At 39.8% G+C, this 12843-nt stretch overlaps 1 protein-coding gene across 3 annotated transcripts in view; it reads right to left on the bottom strand.

Moving 5' to 3' along the window:
- LOC110537998 (uncharacterized) overlaps window positions 1-12843 on the bottom strand; it is a 31559-nt gene that overhangs the window by 510 nt on the left and 18206 nt on the right. Inside the window, exons 6-15 of one of the 3 annotated variants that reach the window (XR_016485197.1) lie at window positions 4840-4887; window positions 4542-4625; window positions 4168-4216; window positions 3774-3977; window positions 2976-3115; window positions 2706-2774; window positions 900-1087; window positions 705-822; window positions 473-547; window positions 164-307 (exon numbers count right to left, since the gene is read on the bottom strand). Coding sequence is in view for 2 of the 3 variants with exons in the window: in XM_021624503.3 (XP_021480178.3) it covers window positions 164-307; window positions 473-547; window positions 705-822; window positions 960-1087; window positions 2706-2774; window positions 2976-3115; window positions 3774-3977; window positions 4168-4216; window positions 4542-4625; window positions 4840-4887 (1059 nt within the window). In the remaining variant the exon portion in view is untranslated. The remainder of the gene's footprint in view (window positions 1-163; window positions 308-472; window positions 548-704; window positions 823-899; window positions 1088-2705; window positions 2775-2975; window positions 3116-3773; window positions 3978-4167; window positions 4217-4541; window positions 4626-4839; window positions 4888-12843) is intronic. The other 2 variants (XM_036938067.2, XM_021624503.3) reach the window with 2 other exon arrangements.

The following is a 12843-nucleotide window of genomic DNA, read 5'->3' on the forward strand; positions in this document are numbered from 1 at the left end:
TAATGCATAAAACACAACTCATTTAGCCTAATTCCTATTTGTTATGGATTAAACAAAGACACATTGTTAAAGTGTTATTCATGCATTAGCACAATTCCAAGATTTGTTAAAAAAAATGTTACCTTAATTCTTCACATTGGATACTGCCGTAGTGCAGTCTTACCCTGTTAAATGTGGCACAGTTGGTGAAGATAAGCAACACATCAGACACAAAGTGTTGCACCGACTGGTAGAGATTCTGCTGCAGCTTCTCCACAACCCTGTCCAGCCATATAGGGGTCTTTATCACACTGGTGTAGTTTTTCACCTGGCAATGAAACATACAGACGGAGATATGTGAACTTTGACACACACACACACACACACACACACACACACACACACACACACACACACACACACACACACACACACACACACACACACACACACACACACACACACACAGAGAGAGAGAACCAAGCAAACTGACATTGATGCAAGGATCTGCCACAGCGATGTGTTCCTCGTCCGCATTGTACAGACACAGCAGGAGGTACTGGCATTCCTGTCAGAGTAAACACACCTTTATGTGAAGGGTCAAATATAGTTTACATTTAATTCTGAATAATTATTTAATGTCAAATATATGGTGATGCTTATAATGGACAGGCAATTGGAGGTAGTTGGACCAATGATAGAAGTCATTCATTCAGGCTCCTCACCAGTTGGTGGTCTGAGATTCGGCAGGTTAAGGCTTCCTGGTAGGTCATTTGTTTGGGGTAGCGCCACGACTGACTGGCCCTCAGTACACAGAATGTACACATCCACGGACAATCATCCCTGTGATTACACACACACACATTTCAATAGTGCACAAAAAGCTGACAGCTACGTTTACCTACACAGAACAAACATACCTCTCTTATATCAATCTCTTTGTCTCACTCTGTCTCTCATCAACCCTCAACTCTTCTCACCCCAGGATAGCATCATCCACATTCGGAAGATGACATCTCTGATGGAAGGAGCGAGGACACTCATCACAGCATATCAAGTTGCCCTGGCTTCTACAGATGAAGCAGTCGTCATCGTTATCCTGATCATGCTGCCAAGACAGAGAAGAGAAGAAGGTGAGAAGGAAATGGTTAACAATCAAGCACCAACTGCCTGTTTGTGTGTTAACGAATATCGTACAGATTGGTTTCCCACACCCTCGGGTGTAAAACAAGGACATGCCTTATCACCAACTCTGTTTGCTATGTTTATGAATGATTTGGCAAAATAAACGAAACAGTTAAATACTGGAGGATAGGATATGGATATGGATATAGGATATGATGATGAAATGGTGATGTATTTTTATGGCAGAAACTGAACAAAACCTGCAGAAAATGTTTTACGTCCAGTCAATTGGTTTTCAATTTTGTGGTGGTGAAGACATTCTTGAGTTTACTAGCAACTATAAATATTTGGCATTAATATTTGGCCTTAACTGGGGACATGGGCTGGGATCCCTGTGGCGTGAGATGGAAGGCGTGCATAGTGAGACTTTGGAATAGACTGTTGGATGTGCCTTTTGCCAGAAAAGTTTTCAATGGGATCTCTTCATAGGAGGAGCCTGGGCAACCAAAATGTCGGTCGGCCCTTTTCCAGCAGTCTGACTTTTAACATTTGTACGAAGACCAAATTAACGGAGATATAGATACTATTTAAAAACAACTGATGACGCAATATGAAAATAAATTGGTGGGGGAGATGATTCATAAACATAAATTGAGAACCTTTTGTTTGATTAAGGGTGAATTTGTGTGTGAGAGATACAGTATATTATGTACAACCTACCTAAAAGCAAGAGATCGCCATGTGTAAGACCAGGGATATTTCCCCTGCGTATTGAAACAGGTCGGGATAATGGATGAGGAAAAACGATGTAACTATTGTGACCTCGAAGAAATAGAGAATAACATTCATTTTATCATCCATTGCACTTTCTACCGCGATATATATACACTTGTCCTTATTTCAGGAACCCACCAGATTTACCCTGGCAATATGTGGCTGAGTGATGAGGAGAAACTGAAATGTTTTTTTGTACATTGTGTATTTCTGTTCTCTGAATTTGTTTGATAAAGCCTGGAATAAAAGAAAAAGGGCAACCTATAATTACATTCTAAAAGTATTTAGCTCTTATATAGCAAAGTGCACATATGTGTATAGATTGTCTGTAGGGCTGTCTCACAGTCTTCTCTCTGATCTCTCTGATCTCACACTTGAATATTCTCTTTGTGCAAGATCAGGTTGAAACACCTTCTGTTTAATTTTTCTGTATTTATGTATAATTTTTTACAGATCTAGGGTTATTATTATTATTATTGCTTGAAAAACCTTATCTACTATTATGTACTGATTTATTTTTCATTATTTCATTATTCATTATTTATTCATTATTTATACACTGCGCAGAACACCAGAAGAACTATCACTGAATTATCACTGTGAATCATTGTAATGCTTGTTTATGTGTCAATTAATCCTCTAAGGGATGGGTTGCCAACTGATGATTTGACACGAAAATGTAATTCATTCATTCATTCCCTATACAGTGATGTTAAGTAACATCTTGGAATTTCATTATTACAACTGAAGCATTCGTTTAACCAATGTGATTTGCTGATTGGTAAGTGGGTGCCACCATGTTCCTGAGGATCGAGGCGGAAGCTTACCCTGTCTTTGCCTGTGGAGCTGCACAGCTTGCACTTACACAGGAGAGAGTGGATGACCAAGATCTTACTCTGGAAATGAGAAACAAACAAAGACAGTAGTAGTACTAGTAAAACGTCTTTGAAGACAGCAAATGTTTTCACCACAGGTCCTTAAAGACCTTGCAGACTATCTTAAACCATTCCTTGTACAGTAGGTTGGTAAGTGCCAAACACACATGTTTTCTCTCTCATCTTTCTTTCTCTCTCTCTGTGTTCTCTTTCCGTCTGTACCTCGATGAGGAGGCTGAGTGGTTTCCCGTCCCACTGGATGTCTTTCTTCCAGGAGGGATCTTCCAGATTTGACCCCCCCGTCAGAAACTCCACCGGGGTCATCCAGCGCAGCTCCGTACGGATGCTCTTTCCACACGACCCTGGGGCAACAGAGAAGATAGGGACAGGACAAACTCAAATGAAACCCTACTATAACCTTAATATACATTACATTTGGCGCATTACAGCTGACCAGAGTGACATGGGGCTATGGTAAAATAACATGTAGTGTATTGTCAACAATAGCTAACGTTTTGTAATTTACTTTACTTTATTACGTTTATGTTTGCAGGGACATTTTCAGTAAAAGTGCCGGTTTTAGCTAGTAGGCAAACTTTCTACCGCTGTCCCTGGGCAGTACAGACAATGAGCACATACAGAGCAGAGAGCAACACATGACAACTAACTCTTAGTATGCAGACAGAAAGAGCAATAACACAATAAGCAACCAAACAAAATACAGAAAATTAACAAAGAAAATCTACACACCTCACAAACTACAGACAGGTTGAGTGTTGCACAGTTACGTGTGTCTGAAGGCAGTGAGTTCCAGACATGGGAAGCTCTCACAGTGAAAGCCGTCTGACTGAAGGTGCTTTTCCTTAAGGGAACTATATAGTCACCTCTCATGGCAGACCTTGTGGATCTGCTGAAATGGGTTTTCTGCTTGATAAAAGCACTAAGTGGGGTCAGTATCTGAGGTGCAGCCAGAGAAAGAGGGTTGCCAACATGTAAAAGTGTCTCCAATAAAATGTGTACCTGATGCAAACCGATCCTTATATAGCACTCCATTGATGGCTCCACAGGTGACTTTGAAGACAGACTTTTTCACACCACAATGGCTGCCTCCTGTACTGCTCTCTCCAGCAGTGTTTGCCTGATCTCTTCTCTCTCCTTCCTCGCTTTCCTGCTCAGCTTCTTCTTCCTCCTCTTCCTCCTCATCATTGTCATCCTCCTCAGATTCTGAAGTAAAGATAAACAAAGAGGTTTAGGGAAAGATGGTTTATTATATAAGTGTGAAAGGTCAGGCCTGCGTCACAAAACCTTATAACAAACAAAAACACAAAGTTAGAGACAACACCATCCCCTTTACCAGATAGTCATGTCTAAAGGATTCAGAAAGATTCCATTGAGTTGTGATTGGTGTACATACCTGTGATTGAGCCCGCTGATTGGTTGAAGGGAAACAGTGCTCTCTTGGCCTAGATATGAGAAAAAGGACAGACCAGTTTTACATATATCAGTCACATAATACACTCTTCTTTATCCAATATGGTAAGAACATGGACAAACAAAATGATCATTGGTCAAAGTATGATCACACACAAGAAATATAAATTCATGCCCGTATAAACATCACAATATCAACGGATAAGGCTAAGCTGTTGTCAAGTTCAGATGTTGCAATAAAACTGATTCATGACTAACAATCATAAACAACAGGTATTCAGATGCTATGACGATGCAGCACTTTCTATGCATTTTCAATGGTTCCACATGCCCAGTATGGTAAGAGGTTGTACTTACAGAAGCTGAATTACCATGATGTATTACCGTTCTATTCATTTGTAGGGACCTCCGAACAGTGGATGAGGAACCAGGGTGGTGATCCTGGATTGCATTCAGTTGTTAAAGGCAAGGATATATTTTTTAATTCAGTTATTACAAAATATTTTTTTACATAGAATGATGCTGTACTGTTATATAGATATACAGTATGATGTGGATGTACTAAGCATTTGAGAGCATTTGTACAACTAAATAGTCAAATAAAGTTTGACTGTTAATCCAGAGGATGTGGTATATTGAAAGTTTGGTCTCCTACCTGTGCACTCTTTCTTCTTTTAATGTCTGGTGAAGTTAAATGACCTCCCTGAGGTGGGTGGGATGGTGAAATGAAGGGGGAGAGAAGGGGAACAGACATTGGTTTTGAGTGTTGAGTGACTGATTGGAACATCAGTGAAATAACTGTACAGTTTGTTTCTTTACAGAAAAACAAAAAGGGTATAATGTGTATCTATAGTTCGTTGCTCTATCTGTCCCAATTTTCTGCTATATGTAATGATAAACCGATATGCTGTGGTAAAAGTAGGGGATACCGGGGTTGGTTGCCTCACGGGTTGGTTGTGACAGTGCTAATTACTACCAACAGAAATGGACCTGTGTGAATTCTTTGAAATAACTCATCCACCTGGTCAGTTCATGTCAGCATGACAAAACATTGAGTACGGCGTGCGTACTGGCGGCAGAGAAGTGAAGCGCAGGAGAGCAAAAACTGTGTTTACAACGGCGCAGTTTAATAATAAAAACCACCGGAAACAGAACAATACATCAATGGGTACAAAACCCGTCGCACACCAGAATATAGTGCACAAGCAATACAATAAACTACAATAAATTACAATAAACAATTCCGGACAAGGACATGGGGGGAACAGAGGGTTAAATACACAACATGTAATGATGGGATTGAAACCAGGTGTGTGGGAAGACAAGTCAAAACAAATGGAAAATGAAAAGTGGATCGATGATGGCTAGAAAACCGGCAACGCAGCCCGCCGAAAGCCACCTGAACAAGGAGAGGAACTAACTTCGGTGGAAGTCGTGACACATTGAGGTGAGAGGAATGTATTTTTTATAAGTACAAGTCAAACAATAAATGTGTGATATTTTCTATTTTCTTTGTAAATGTTTGAATTATGGGAGTATCCATGTACGTTTGTTGAAAAGAGGAAAGGGAGAGCTCTATTTCAAACCTATTTCTGAGTCCCTAGGTCAAGCCACGAGTTAACTAGCATCTTAATTTATTGAGTCATATCCCAGTCTACTTATTTTTATAAAAAAATATATTTTAACATTATTTAACTAGACAAGTCAGTTAAAAACACCGAACGACTTAAACAAATATTATATGAGCAAAAAATATTCCACTTTATTTGGAATGGCAAGCCAGGCTAAATTAAACAGGCATATTTATATAATGAATATGAATTTGGAGGGTGGACATGATTAAAGCCTTGAACCTCTCACTAAAGGCTTCAGTCATATAAACATTGTACTGAAATCCGAACTGGTTTTTCAGCAGATTAGTAAGAATGGCTCACCCCACTTAAAAAAAGGCCTTTTTCCCTTTATTCAGATTACCACTTCTCACTTTCGGTTATTTGAAAATAAAATGATCTCCAGAATTTCGCTATTTTTAAAACAGGCTATAGAAAGCTGGTTGCAATTTCAGTTTTATGCATCAGAAAAGACAGAACAAATATTCCAACAAATATTATGGTTAAACTCAAATATACTAATTGATTATAAAAAAGGTATAATCTTTGTTGAAACCTCTTACAGCTACCCCCCTACTTTTTTCAATTTCCGCCTGTAACTGCCTGTAGCTCAGGCTCAGAACCAAGGATATGCATATTCTTGATTTGATTTGAAAGAAAACACTCTAAAGTTTGTGTAAATGTGAATTGAACGTAGGAGAATATAACACAATAGATCTGGTTTAGATAATACAATGAAAAAAACATAGGTTTTTTATTTTTATTGTTGTATCATCATCTTTAAAATGAACAAGACAAAACAAACATTCAGATAGGATGATGGGGACAATTTCAGTGAAAAACATAAGAGGGCAACAGTACTTGTGCAAAAGTTTCAGAATGATAACTTCCAAAATGAGTCTGCTACATGACATTTATCATGAAGTCACCCAGGTGTCCCACACAAGTAGCCCAAATGTACCCAAGTGGCCAAATTGGTGAAGTTATACATTTTGAATGGAATAACTATATACAAAATACCAAAATGGTATTCTAACACACCCCCCCCCCCAAAAAAATGGAGAAAAAACATGAAAAATATATATATACATTTACAAAATAACACTTTCAATATTTGGAAGACCCTCAGTCCTCTACACAATATTGTGCTGCTGATGCCAGGTGCCATAGCAGTCTCTTTCTGCTGTAAAGCAGAGGGTCACGAAGCATGTGGTGCAGGTGATGGGGGACTTCATTTTGCAAAGAACACAGCGACGCCTCCATGCTGTGCCCTTTTGGCCCTGAGTCACATCCATGCCTGCAGAAATAAATTTGGGCAGATGAACACCACTTGTGGCAGGAGCTGGATGAACCAGCTTCAGTGGGGGATGGACAACTTGGCACTGGGGGCTCCCATTCGGAGTCAGTGTCACTGTGAAAGAAAATGTTTAGTTAGAATAGTTTCACATATGAGCCCTGTATCAACAGGTATAATAAACAGATATATATAGAGTACAGGGAACATAAGGTTGAATATATTATTATAGACCTGACAAATCTACTGTCTCATTTATATTATGACAGACCAGCTAGATCTACTGTCTATTTTATATTATGACATTTCAGCTAGATCTACTGTCTCTATTATATTATGACAGACCAGCTAGATCTACTGTCTTTATTATACTACAACAGAAGAGCTGTATCTACTGTCTCCATTTCACTTTGGCATTGTTGTGGGCCTGCCCTCCCCTCAACAGCCTCAAATAGGCTATTTCATGTGGGGGTGGGGTGGGGTGGAGCGGCAGACACACGCATCTCACATTTCATTACATTACATTTTTATATATTGCTACTAACATTTAAAAAAAATCACAAATAATATTTTATATTATTAATTTCAAACAACGGCATTAGCATGAGAAGAACTTACCACTCCAAAAAGATGTCCTCTCCGTTCCAAAAAATATTCCTCATTTTGGGAATCGCTAAATTAATCGTCCTCCAACAATCTCTGTCTCACTTTCCCAATCAATTTCTTCTAAAATTGTGTGTATATCTAGTCTTAGATTTAGCTTTCCCTGACTTAGTCGCCATACTGATTGATATATAAACAGCTGAAGATGCGCTTTACCAAAACAACGCTGTGCGTAACATGCATTGCTCCTTCCGGTATGAAACTTCAATGGCGAATGACCCTCTTTACGCCGGAGTTTACTACATGGGTTGGTCTTCCAACACATAAACATTACATATTGCCGTTTACTTCAGCTCATTGACTATCTACCCAGCTAGATTTCAAGACGATCAGTGGTCATTGGGTTAAAATACAGTCAATCAACGAAACAGCGGTCATATCATTGGTGCACAATGATGTCATTACTTGTTGTCTTCAAATCGGTTTCTTTCAGTCAATTCGTCCTGCGAAATGACCCATCAGGTTCAGTTGATTGCAATGAAACCAAACATGACTGGAAAAGTCACGTTTCGTGTGATTATTTACATCGAATGTGTCGTCAAAAATGGAATGAGACGGAATTCACGACACAAGCGGTTCACAAAATGTTTCGTGTTAGGCTATAAAAATGGATTTTATCAAACAAAAGACAATTCATTGTGTAACAATGAGCATTGTGATTGCAAACAGAGGAAGATTGTCAAAGGTAAACGATTTATTTTATTGCAGTTTGTGATTTTGTTACGCTTGTGCTGGTTGAAATAGTTGTTTTTTATGGGGCTCTATCCTCAGATAATCGCATTGTATTCTTTCGCAGTAAATCCCTTTTTAAATCTGACAACGCAGTTGGATTAGCAAGATTCTAGGCTTTCGAAACTTGTGAGACACTTGTATTTTCCTGAATGTTTAATATGACTATTCATGTAGCGATCACCGTATGTTGTCGAATTTCATCCCGGTTCTGTGCGCAGAGAGGTTAATGATATCATAAATATGACTGTTGGAGTTGTCACACATGCAGCTAACAAAAATATATGTAAATGTCTGCTATATCCAAATTGGAAGAGGCATGTGGAAGGGGAAGACGGTAAGGCAGTTGTCTGTTGACCCTACATTAAAGACCAACATTTGTTAAAGAAAATTGTGATTACAAAAAAGTATACCAGTTTCCATTAATAACCAAAAAATTGAAAGCTGCGCAAAATAGTTAGGAAGAGATTTTCGATGTGCCGATTCCATAGCATGTGGTTTATGAACTGATACACAAAACAACACTGGATTAAAAAGTTTGTTTTTCCATTGAATTATTATACAAAATTCTTGCAACCAATAGAATGTTATGTATATGAGGGATACAACCACTCCCAGCTCTGGAGATTTTGCTGCGAAGAGACAGAATCATTAGATAACTTGTTTTGGTACTGCCCATATGTAGGGCAGCAGGTAGCCTAGTGGTTAAGAGCCCTTGTTGATGTGCCCTTGAGCAAGTCACTTAAACGTAATTGCTCCTGTAAATCGCTCTGGATTAGAGCATCAGTCAAATGACGTAACTGTAGCTTGTTTTGGTTCGCAAGTTTAGGAATGACTGAAGCTATTCTTAGGAAAAATATTCATCTCTAATTTACAATCTGTAGAAACTATGATAATAGAAAGGTTCAGAACGTTTGTGAAACATTACAGCACAGTTGATGGAAATTAGAGATAGATGGAAGGGGTTGAGGGTAGCTGAAGTGTTGGACTAAAAACGAATACAAATATATAAGTAATGTAAAATACACTGTGTCTGTAAAATGTATATAATATGTATAAACTGAAAGTAGAAGCCTAAGTATTGTTGTCCATTATTTTACTCCAACTAGGGGAGGAGTGGAAGGATTAGGGTAAAATGATAAAGAAGGAAACAAATATATTTTAAAAAATATATATGGGGGATTGGAATTTATAAAAACAATTACATTGATGGAACCCACAATCTATCAGCAATATTAAAGCTGATCTACCCCCTAAAAAAAGAAATAAACTGTATAAAAACATTCTAGGCAATAGTTCTGAAAGTAGGCTAATAAGCCAAAAGGCTAATGGTCCCTTAAAATTGCATCTTACATCACATTTGCGCAGATATGTGCACCACGTCATTGCTCTCTCGCTCGCTTGCGCTGCTGTGTGTGCATCTAGCTAGCTGTCACTCAAATGGCAAGGAGCTGAAGCTCATTGGGCAGAACTCTAATTGCTAGGGGGCTGGCCCACATGGGGGAAATGTAGGGGAAATGGCACCGCACAGCTCCCAGTGCACAGTCACTTTCAAAATAGGGATTTCATGGCTAATTAAATAAGACAGTCATTCTGCTCATATATTATGCATTTATGAAATACACATTGACACATCCAGTCCAAAGCGGGAGGTTAAAAAAAGAGAGACTTACTAGTCACCAAAGTTCTGGAACATGTCTTTAATTATCATTAAGGGGATAGCTGGGGATGGTTGTCACATGGAATATAGGGTTGGCTGTCACTATCATCATTGACACTGCCAATACACAATAAATCCCAAGCACTTTTGTGCTTGTGTTATAAAGAGGTCCCTTCATTGCCTCTCTCTCTCATATACACATTTTTCCTGTAATTTACTAAAAATGTCATGTAATTCTTAAGGCATAAAATGCAGAATTATGTTAGGAATATTGTATGATCAAAGAAAGGGTATTTCTAGAATCTGTTTGCTACATTCTTCACTTCTTGTTACAAAAGCAATAAGCAACAAGCAAGCATTGTGACAACCAACTCCATACTATGTGACATCCAACCCCACAATGGGGCTGGTTGTCACAAGTGGACAGTGTGTTTGAAAGCTTATAAAATTAAATAAAATGTTATTTGTCACGCTTCAGATAATAAACAGTAGCAGCAGCATTTGTGGTGAGAGTGAAAATATGTGTGTGTGTGTGTGTGTGTGAGTGGTGTTAGTATGCATGTGTATACATGTTATGTGTGTGGGTGTCAGGGATTGACATCGGTAACCGGGATCCCGGGACTGTCCCGGAAACACTCACACTTCCCATTTCCTTAAGAAATGTAATGAGATTTTCCCCCAATGTCGGCACTAATGCAATTCCATAAAATACACAACATGAGCAGCATTAGATTAGCAAAAAATAAAATTATCCTAACAGGTTGTCGCACGGAAGCCTTTAGCTTAGCGTATTTACTTCACACAAAGTGAGCATGAATTCAAAGCACACGCATAATTGACACTGCCGGACTGCACACGCGATTCGAATGCAGTTAATAAACCCGGGTTAAGCAAGCAGTTTTATTTGCTCTGAAATCTTTACATAGTGGTGCAGCCCAGCCGACAAGGTGGCGCAGCGCCCCTCTTATTTGGGGAGAACCCTGGCATAGGGACCATATCTTGGTTTTAAAAACTTTAAATGGACACTTCCAGTTGTTATGGACATTTTCCGGGACTCTGGATAATTATGAATTATTCCTGGTATTGAGACTTGGTAGATTCTCTGGAAAAAATGAATCCCAAGTGGGTGTATGTAGTGGGTGTTTTCATGTATGTGGGTCGGGTCTCAGTGTAAGTATGTGTTAATGTGTGGGTGGAGTCCAGGTTGTGTTCATAGTCAGTGCAAAAGAGTTATTGTAAAAAATGGTCAATGCTGGTAGTCCGGATAGCCATTTGATTAGCTATCTAGCAGTCTTGTTTAGAAATCTTATGGATTGTGTGTAGAAGCTGTTCAGGGTCGTGTTGGTTCCAGACTTGGTGCATTGGTACCGTTTACCATGCAGAGGCAGAATTAACCGTCTATGGATTGGGTGGCTGGAGTCTTTGACATTTTTTGGGACTTCCTCTGACACCGCCTGGTATACAGGTCCTGGATGGCAGGGAGTTTGGCCCCGGTGATGTACTGGGCCATACGCACTACCCTCTGTAGTGCCTTGCAGTTGGATGCCAAGCAGTTGCCATACCAAGTGATGATGCAGCCAGTCAAGATGCTCTCAATGGTGCAGCTGTAGAACCTTTTGAGGATCTGAGGGCCCATGCTAAATCTTTTCAGCCTCCTAAAGGGGGAATAGGCGTTGTGGTGCCGTGTTGGTGTGTTTGGACCATGATAGATTCTTAGTGATGTGGACACTGAGGAACTTGTACCTCTCGACCGGCTCCACTACAGCCCTGTCGATGTGAATGGGGGTGTGCTCGGCCCTCTGTCTCCTGTAGTCCACGATCAGTTCCTTTGTCTTGCTGATGTTGAGGGAGAGGTTGTTGTCCTAGTACTACACTGCCGGGTCTCTGACCTCCTCCCTTTAGGTTCTCAACATCGTTGGTGATCAGGCCTACTACCGTCGTGTCGTTGGCAAACTTAATGATGGTGTCGGAGTCGTGCGTGGTCGGTCACTCAGTCGTGGGTGAACAGGGAATACAGGAGGGGACTAAGCACGCATCCCTGAGGGGCCCTAGTCTGGAGGGTCAGTGTGGCAGATGTGTTGTTGCCTATCAGTGGTTTCTTTGCAGCAATTTGACCATGAAGGCCTGATTCAAGCAGTCTCCTCTGAACAGTTGATGTTGAGATGTGTCTGTTACTTGAACTCTGTGAAGCATATATTTGGGCTAAAATCTGAGGTGCAGTTAACTCTAATGAACTTATCCTCTGCAGCAGAGGTAACTCTGGGTCTTCCTTTCCTGCGGCAGTCCTCATGAGAGCCAGTTTCATCATAGCGCTTGATGGTTTTTGCAAATGCAAAAACCATCAAAATGATGACTGTCATTTCTCTTTGCTTATTTAAGCTGTTCTTGCCATAATATGGACATGGTATTTTGCCAGACAGGGTTATCCTCTGTACCTTGTCACAACACAGCTGATTGGCTCAAATGCATTAAGAAGGAAAGAAATTCCACAAATTAACTTACAAAGACTCACCTGTTGGTTTGAAATGCATTCCAGGTGACTACCTCATGAAGCTGGTTCAGAGAATGCCAAGAGTGTGCAAAGCTGTCATCAAGGCAAATGGTGGCTACTTTGAAGAATGTCAAATATAAAACATATTTGGATTTGTTTCACACTTTTTTGGTTACTACATGATTCCATATGTGTAATTTCATAGTTTTGAT

This window comes from Oncorhynchus mykiss, chromosome 12, assembly GCF_057628025.1.
Source record: "Oncorhynchus mykiss isolate SJ-2025 chromosome 12, ASM5762802v1, whole genome shotgun sequence".
Taxonomy (NCBI): domain Eukaryota; kingdom Metazoa; phylum Chordata; class Actinopteri; order Salmoniformes; family Salmonidae; genus Oncorhynchus; species Oncorhynchus mykiss.